Here is a 9,392-nt window from a genome sequence, read left to right on the forward strand (position 1 = left end):
ATGGTCCAGGCCCTAGCCCAAGGCTTCAGGCTGGGCTTGGGCCCGGGCCTAAATGGGTCTTAACGGGCCGGGCCCACCTCGGGCCGCCCGCAGGCCACGGGCTAAAATTACACCCCTAATTCTGAAGTAACTTGAAATGACTTACTATTCATTTTGAATTAACCTACCACTTTAGTGCTTGTTTTGAACTTATTTATCACTACTTATGAAGTTGCTTACCACTTAAGTCGGATAACTCGAGGAGAGCAATTTTAGAACTTCATATATTTATTATAATAGTAACAATATATTAATTTTATTCTTTTTTATTTATTGAAAAAATTTAAATTAAATATTTGTGGATGGTGGATTATAGATATTAATAGCTATATTTTATTTTTTTATTTTTTTTGCATGATTTTAATTAAGTTTTTCAATTAATACACTAAATAATATTTTGAATCCAGTAAGCTACTTATTATACAGACATAAAAACCCTCAAAATTTGCCAAGTTAGTCATTCAATGGTCCACAACAAAATTTTCTCGAAAAAATTACACATCATTGGACTATTTATAAAATAATTACAGATTAATAAAAAAAAATTATAAATTTATAAATTTTATAACTAGTTTAATTTATTTATTTTTTAAAAATATATTGAGATGTAATTCCTCGACACCTCTTCCCTCAAAAGGGGGGGAACAAAAAACTTTCATCACAGTCCTATTCCGGTCACCATGCAAATACACCCAGAAATATTGCAAATCAGCAATCACCATTCTCACGAAAATATTACTAATTTATTGGGTTAAGCATTCGGAGGGAATCAAAGAAAAAAAAAAAAAAAAATTAAACAAAACCAAAAAGCACCACCAACAACAGGGGATGAGTGGAGCCATCTCTGTTGGTGACGCTGACGGAAGGATTTGCATCCCCTATTGTTAGCAGCCGATGCAAGATTCTGAGTCTCACATTCGGCATCAAAATCTGTGTTGGGTTTTCACCATGAAAACATCAAGATGTGGCCATGAGTTTTCACCATGAAAACAGACGAAGAGACAGGGGGAAGAGGAGAGACCAGAAGAGAGAAAAGGAAAGAAAAAGACACCATGGTACCGGTTGTAACCGGTTGCCGAATCCTTTTGGTGGACAGCACAAATCAAAAAGGAAGATCCAATGGCTCATATTAATTTATGTATCACCATTTGCGTACTGTAGTTGGACCCTCAAATTATTATCTTTATTTGGTGGGTACGACAGTGGACCTCCTCAACAATAATTGAAGTAAATGGAAAGGATACAAAGAGAAGGAAATAAAAAGACAGCATAGAACGAATTGGAGAGAGAGAGAGAGAGAGACGTCGTCCGAAGAACGACCAACCTTATTCTCAGAACTCCCTCGTCGTCGTTGCCTGGTAGTACTACTCCTGTCCTTTTTACTTTATTTACGGTGAACTTAGGTGTTTCGCGTGAAATCCTCAAAACTTTTTGTTCTTTTGTTTTTCTTTTTCCATTCTGTTAACAGAACATTTAGACCATGTTTATTTAGATGAATATCAACTTAAATTAATAATTCAACAAAATATATAATTCAATATTTGGTTAAAAAAATTACTGTATAGACTAATACTTTATTCATACTATGGAAAATTATTGAATCCAAGAGAAGTGGGATAGAAAATGAAGGGCTAAGAAGTACGGGTGGACAAATCTTACCGGGTTGCACTATTTAAGTTTCGTTTGCTATTAGTTAATATTTAGTTAATATAATCAATTTTTTTGTGTTGTGATTTTTTTAGCTTGGCTTTTTTAGTTTCATTTGGTTTGAATTTTTTAAACTTTTTTAACTTTTGTGAAAACAGAAGTGTAATGATTGTGAGTTGGATGTGATATTTTGTTTTATTAATTTATTTAGTCTATTTTGTCATTTTATATTTTTTTAATTCCAAAATGATAGTCAAACCAGGGCTTAATAGGAGGGTATGTGTTATTCCAAATCCGGCCCGATCCAACATGAGGCCTAATTTAACCATCTCAATCCTGATCCTAAAATAATTTCAAATCTCAAGTCCTTCCATTTAATTCAATAGATATGAATTATTAATTTTTTATTTTTTTTATCTTTGATAAATATCAAATTATTTTAATCCTTTTATTTGTTATTTGAATTTAAAATGTTAACAAAATTGAATGATAAAATAAATATGATTTTTAATAAATATATTTTAATTTTAGTCCTAGAAAGAAGTGTATATATATATATATATACTTTTTTATATATGTATTTTCTACTTTGTTTTATTATTAAAATAATATAAATTATAATTAATATTTTATAAATGGGCGGCTGGGCTCGATTGGCTGGGTTAAAACTCTCTATCCCAAGTTTAAAAGTGATTCTATTTACACCCAAATAGTAATTCAGTACGCTTAACTAAAATTTTGAAATTTTAGTTCCTATTATACTTTAATATAAATTTATTAATAAAAACAATACACATTAAATCTTAAAATAAATTTTTTTCTTAAGGTACACTCTAATCACTTATTCTTTATATTTAGGTCTTTTCATATTCTTTCCAAAGTTTCAATTATTTTCTCTTTATCTTTTTTCTCACTCTAAAACTCCAATTCACCCTACCAAAACTCATCATTATTATCAACATCATTGTTTTTTATTGTATTGCTACCTGCAAATAGAAGAAAGTTTGAACAAAATCAAACAATGAATGAGGATAATAATCAAAACTGTTTTTTGAAGTAACTTATCAAAGTAAAGGTAAATATTCACATAAATATCAAAATACAATTCTTGAATTTTGTATTTTTTTAACGTAAAACACGAAAATTCAATTTGTTTTACATCAATATTGTTTGGATTTTTAGATCTGAACAAATTGAATTCATTTGAATCTGAAAGTTTGAACAAAGCAGTCTTGTTTGGCATTGGAAGGGCGAATAAGTTGACTTACACCCAATTTTCGTTTTGTCCTTCTTCAACTTGAATCCAATGTGCTCGTTCTTTAATAATTGTTGGCAATGAAAAGGCTAAGGCCAAGTTTGGCTATCCTAAATAAGTACACATTTTTTTATCTTTTTATCTTTTTTCCATCACATCATCTCTCTACTTTTCTGCACATCTTTTCGTAAAATGACAAAAAGTACACTTATTTAAGTCATCTCAAACAATCCCTAAGAAGAAGATGATGTGGCTAATAAGAAGATGCCGTGGCTAAGAATAGCCGAGAAAAGAAGAGAAGGGAAGAGAGAATTTTTTTAAAATTGATTTTATATTAAGATTATTATTTTGGTATACCATAAAATTAAATATTATACCATTCAATGGTAATTTGTAAAAAATATATGGTGTATTGAGAGTAAATTAAATATTTAAATAATTTAATAGGGAGTAGTAAAAAATTAGGTGTGCTAATTAATTTTTTGGGTGTAAATAGAATGTTCCTAAGCCCAACCCGAACATTAAATCAGCATAAAATCTTAGCCTAGTTCGGTCATATGGGCAAAATAATTTTTCTAAACTATAAAAATACTAGGTTGGATTGCACGGGGTTGGGCAGGCCAGTGAGCCAATAGCCACCTTATAGACTAATTAGTTACAATTATAAAATTGATACGATCTTATGAATCCCTTCTCATAATCCTAAACCAATAAGTTTGTTTGGATGTACATAACCTTTAAATTGGACTAACAATCCAACAAAATCCATAATCCAATGTTTAGTCACGAAAATTAGCGTTCAAACTAATCATCCATTTAAACATGGTATCCCTTATATGGGGGATTATTGAATCCCAATAAGGAATAAGATACAAAATAGACGACTAAAGAGAGATTCGAAAATTAGTTAAGTTGAAAAATTAATTATATACACAATCTATAGGAATTGATAATCCCAGGACTAACAATCTTATTTAATCAAATCTATTCAAATAAATATAACCTTATTATCATCCTATCTAGATTGTTCAAACAAACATGGCCTTAAGGGTTTTTTTTTCACTTCTTTTATTTACTATTAGTGGTTTGTGGATACAAAAAATAATAAACAAATAAAAATTAATTAATAGATAAACAAATTAAGATGTGGGTAAAATACAAAAATCACCCCAACAGTATTACCGTTTTGTTTAATTCATTCCTAAACTATTGAAAGTGCTTGTTTGTGTACCTAAACATTTTAATTTGAGTCTAATAAGTATGTTTGACCCAAAAATAAAAATAAAAATATCATTGAAATTGCTGACAGCATGATCTAAAAAATAGACATTTCACCGCTATCTTTCTTCCTAAAACTAATGTGGCATCATATGGTGCCGCATGCATGCCACATGCGCACCAAAAAAAAAACCATCTCAGACCCAAAACTATGTAGTTTTTTACTTAAAAAACCACTCCAAAAAACATCCATTGATTCGAAACTATGTAGTTTTGAGTAAGGTTGTTGATAAGTGCTTGAATATTTATATTCAAGTCTTTTAAAATATATTTGTTAAGTTTGTAAAAACTAGAATTTTAGGTAGGAATGTTGAAAGGCACTCGTAAATCATATTGTAAAATCAAATCGAGAATTATGAGATTTTACTTTCAATGCAAAATAAAATTAAAATTATTGATAATGTAAGTTATATAATTTTAAAATCGTTATAAATAATAATAAATTTAATATAATGTATCTTCTATGTTAACATGAATTAGAGGAGACGTTTAGAGAAAGAGTTTAGAGTTAAATTTTTTTATATAAATATACACATATCCATACATATGTAAAAAATAAATAATAGGAAAAATATCCTGGCAGGATACAATTAAGATCATAATATGATTTTACACGAGTATATTAGTTTGGTTTGGGTATGAGTCAGGATAACGGATTATGACTTCATAGACTCAAATTAAGAATGTTTAGGCACACAATAAACACTTTCAACAGTTGATAGACGAATTAAATAATAGTTTGGAGGTGGTTTTCATATTTTTACCCTAACACCCGTTTGGATTGAGGGGTTTGGTAAGAAAAAAATCAACAATGATAGAGAGCTCTAATTTTGAAACTCTAAAGAGAGTTCTAATGATGTGGTAAGAGAGAGAGAGAGAGAAAAAAAAAAAACCATAGGCACATACATTACATCACACGTTTGAATGGTTTCTCATCACTTGTTTGGATGATAATAAAGTGAGTAATGGTGAGAAAATCAATTCAAACCAAATTTATGTCTTTCAATCATAGTTCATCTAAATAAGAAAGTTATAAACCACATTCATTTCATTTGATTTCATTTCATACCTAGGTGAAAAAGTCTAATCATTTCTTTTCTTTTTTCCTCTCTCAGTCGAAACGGAGCATAAAAATGACGAGATTTTGTTGATGTCAGTAAACATTTTAGAGTTTTCTTTTATTAAAATGTTTTGTGGATGTTGCAGAAAAGCTCAAAAAAATTTCAAACCACAACGAATCAATGGAGAGAGAGGAGAAAATGGAATTGCCAAGGTTTGTGGCGCTTAAATCAATCCACAACAACAAATACTTGCGCTACATACATGAAGCTGGGCAGGTACATGGGTTTCTCCGATTCTCGGAAAAGGTGGTTTCCAGTCCCTACGCCAAGTTAGAAGTGGAGATGGCAAAGACAAGTAATAATGGGAAGCGGCTTGTGCATATAAAATGTTGTTTCAACAACAAATACTTGGTAAGGTGGACGCCAAACCACTGGTGGATTGTTGCTGAGGCTGACGAACCAGAGGAAGACCAATCCAAATGGTCCTGTACGCTGTTTGAGGTCCTCTTCTTGGATGGAGCTATTCACCCATCAATTGAAAATGTTAATAAAAAAATTCGATTTCGCCATGTCCAGCTCGGCCACTATGCATGCTTATGGAGGGCAGCAGCCCCATATGATTCATGTTTATTTGCAGGATCAGAGAATTTTGACAATGATTGGTGCGATATCTACACATTCATTGAATGTGAATCAGTGTTGTCGACACCGACATCCTCAATGTTAGCAAGAGAGGAAATGCCATTATTGTCAGGGACGGTGGTGCTTAAATCAAACCACAATCACAAGTACTTGCGCTACATACATGAATATGGGCCGGTGCACAGGTTTCTCCAATTCTCTGGAGAGGAGGTTTCTAGTCAGTACGCAAAGTTTGAATTGAGGAGGGCAACGACTAGTAGTGGGAAGGGATGTGTGCATATAAGATGTTGTTACAGCAACAAATACTTTGTCAGGAAGTCGGCCAATGACCCATGGATTGTTGCAGGGGCTGACGAACCAGAGGAAGACCGATCAAAATGGTCCTGTACCTTATTCGAGCCCGTTTACGTAGATAATGATGATAATGATAAAGATGATGTTCAAACAGTTCGATTCCGTCACGTCCAGCTCGACCGCTATGCATGCTTAAGGAGGGAAGCAACTCCACGTGATTTATGCTTATGTGCAGGATCACCAGAGCCTGACAAAGATCAGTGTGATGTATACACAATCACTGATTGGGACTCACTGTTAATTTTGCCACCCAAAGACGAAGCATTTACAATACAGAACATGACATTGCCAAGGTTTGCGGTGCTAAAATCAAACTGGAATGACAAGTGCTTGCGCTACATACATGAAGATGGGGAGGTGCATGGGTTTGTCCAATTCTCTGGAGAGGAGGTTTCCAATCAGTATTCAAAGTACGAATTGGAGATGGCAAAAACTAGTAGTAATGGGAATGTACTTGTTCATATAAAGTGCTGTTACAACAACAAATACTTTGTAAGATGGTCGCCCAACCACTGGTGGATTGTTGCCACTGCTGACGAACCAGAGGAAGACCAATCCAAATGGTCATGTACCTTATTTGAGCCCCGCCGCATAAATGATTATGACGCTGCTCAAACAACAATTGGATCTATTGCTCAAACAATTCGATTGCGTCACGTCCAGCTCGGCCACTATGCATGCTTATGGAGGGTAATAACCGTACACAGTTCATGCTTATTCGCAGCAACCACAGAGCCTAACAAAGAACAATGCGATGTCTTCACAATCATCGATTGGGAACCGCTATCATTAGTGCAGCCCAAATCCAACGCTTTTACAAGAGAGACAGTAGCATTGCCAAGGTTTGTGGTGATCAAATCAAACTACAATGGCAAATACTTGCGCTACATACATGAAGATGGTGTGGAGCATGAGTTTGTCCAATTCTCTGGAGAGGAGTTTGTGAGCCCATACACAAAATACGAAGTGGTGATGGCAAAGGCTAGTGGTGGGAGGGGACCATTTGTGCACCTAAGATGTTGTTACAACAACAAATACTTGGTAAAGTGGTCGTCGATGCATGGTTGGATTGTTGCCGGTGCTGACGAACCAGAGGAAGACCAAAAACAATGGTCATGCACGATGTTCGAGCCCCTCTACGAAAATGTTGTAGCCCAAACAATCCGATTTCGCCATGTTAAAGTTGGCTCCTATGTATGCTTATGGAGGATAGCCTCTCCTCGTGATTTCTGCTTAATCACAGGAAATTCAATGCTTGACCCAGATCGACGTGATCTCTACACCATCATTGATTGGGAATCACTGTTCATACTACCTAAGTGCGTGGCGTTCAAAGGCAATAATGGCAAATACCTTAGCCCCTGCTTGATCAAGGGACACCAATATCTACATTTCTCCTCATCCAGTGGCATTACAGATCCCATGGTCTGCAACGAGGTCATCACAACTCCTAATGGAAGCGTTCGCATAAAGTCTCATCACTTGGGCAAATTCTGGGGGCGCAACAACCAAAATTGGATCTTGGCTGATTCAGATGACAACACCAGCAGCAGCAGCAGCAGCAACAACAACAACTCCTCCTCCTCCTCCTCCTCCATTTTAATTAGAATTTTTGTTGGTCGGTCAGAAAAAAAAAGAACACAAAAGCAAAAACAAGAAAACAACTCCCCTGAATCTGACATGTTGTTTTGGCCGACCAAAGTTGGCAACAACGTTGTTGCTCTCCGTAACTTGGGTAATAAGAAGCTCTGCAAGATACTCTCTTCCGCCAATGGGAAGATTAACTGTCTCAGTGCTGATGTGTCCACCATTTCCACAGAGGTGCACCTAGAGGTTGAAGAAGCAGTTACATCAAGGAAGATATATAATGTCAATTTTCACCTCAGAGATGCCAGGATTTACAACCGGAGCATCCTCACTTTGGCCACTGAAGATGCTATTAACAGAACCCAAGAACCCAAAACTGTAGACGTCAAGCTCTCGTATTCAGAGAGTAAGACCCGTGCTTGGAATTCCAGCGTTTCATTGAAGTTGTTGGGTGTCAAAACCACCATCCAAACCACTGTTCCACTCATTATTGCAGAGAAGAAAATTGAGCTTTTGGGTGAATTTAGTGGAGATTACCAGTGGGGACAAACTAAGTCATTGACAACTGATGAGGAGAAAGTGTACAAGGTTAGTGTGCCACCAATGACAATGGTGAGGGTGAATCTGATAGCGACAAAGGCTTCGTGCGACATTCCCTTCTCTTATGAGCAGCTCAACACCACCACTCTTACTGATAGACAACAAATTACTGAAACCATGGATGATGGCATTTACACTGGCAGCAATTGCTTTAACTTCAAGTATGAGACTGAACAAGAAAAGCTTCTGGGTTGCTCTATTGCTGGAAGTTTGTGATGTTGAGGGCTACTCAACTCAACCCAGATTTCATGTCTGTTTTATCATTTCAGTTCATATGTATGTATATGTAAATAAATGTGCATTGGGAAATTCTATGATATGCACCGTTATGGCTTTAATTGTGACTTGTTGTAATATTGGTTATAATTTACTAGTGACATATTGTGGTTATTAGTTTAGTTATGACTTAAAAAGTCTTTGGGTACATCTCATGTGAAGTTTGGTTTATGACCCTTAGTTATGACACATTGTGTTCACGATATTGGTTATCACTCATTATGATCTATTATGCTTGTAATTTTGATTATGACTATAGAGATCTTTGATTATGCCTCAAAGGTGTTTGATTATGATCTATTAAGTTATGACAAAAAGTGATTTCATAACTTGCATTATGATATACCTATTTTGAGGGGTATGTATTGTAACATTATCACCAGAAATTATACACAAAATTTTTAATATATAATCCAAATTTATTCTACACATAAATTTTACAATACACTTACTCCACACCACACACACATGTATTGCATTCTGGAGGAAAAGATCACCATTGTTTGTTTGGGTTCCATGTATAAAGAAATGCTATTAGCCCAGAAAGTTGTCTAGAATCTTACAAACAAGAAGCCTTCAATTGGCACACCAGACTTTTTAACTATTTTAGTTACAAAAAGACAAAAAAAGGCTTTTTAGCACAATAAAACAAA

General features: G+C 34.6%; 1 protein-coding gene across 3 annotated transcripts; it reads left to right on the plus strand.

Annotated features, from left to right (window-relative positions):
• The first annotated feature begins 699 nt into the window (after window positions 1–699).
• On the plus strand, window positions 700–8,887 carry LOC114295740 (uncharacterized). 3 transcript variants are annotated; one of them, XM_028240050.2, is made up of 2 exons: window positions 700–1,397; window positions 5,426–8,887. In XM_028240050.2, the coding sequence occupies exon 2, from the start codon at window positions 5,461–5,463 to the stop codon at window positions 8,677–8,679; it is 3,219 nt and encodes a 1,072-aa protein (XP_028095851.2). In that variant the 5' UTR covers window positions 700–1,397; window positions 5,426–5,460; the 3' UTR covers window positions 8,680–8,887. The 3 variants fall into 3 exon arrangements, with proteins under 3 accessions (XP_028095851.2, XP_028095853.2, XP_082748118.1); XM_028240052.2 differs by having other exon boundaries at window positions 1,254–1,397; window positions 5,335–8,887; XM_082891992.1 differs by having other exon boundaries at window positions 1,263–1,400.
• The last annotated feature ends 505 nt before the right edge of the window (window positions 8,888–9,392 follow it).

This window comes from Camellia sinensis, chromosome 10 (genome assembly GCF_055761805.1).
Source record: "Camellia sinensis isolate YWXY chromosome 10, ASM5576180v1, whole genome shotgun sequence".
Lineage (NCBI taxonomy): Eukaryota > Viridiplantae > Streptophyta > Magnoliopsida > Ericales > Theaceae > Camellia > Camellia sinensis.

What these genes read in the sequence shown, in the direction of transcription:
- LOC114295740 (XM_028240050.2), top strand. Translation starts at nt 5,461, where the DNA reads ATGGAGAGAGAGGAGAAAATGGAATTGCCAAGGTTTGTGGCGCTTAAA.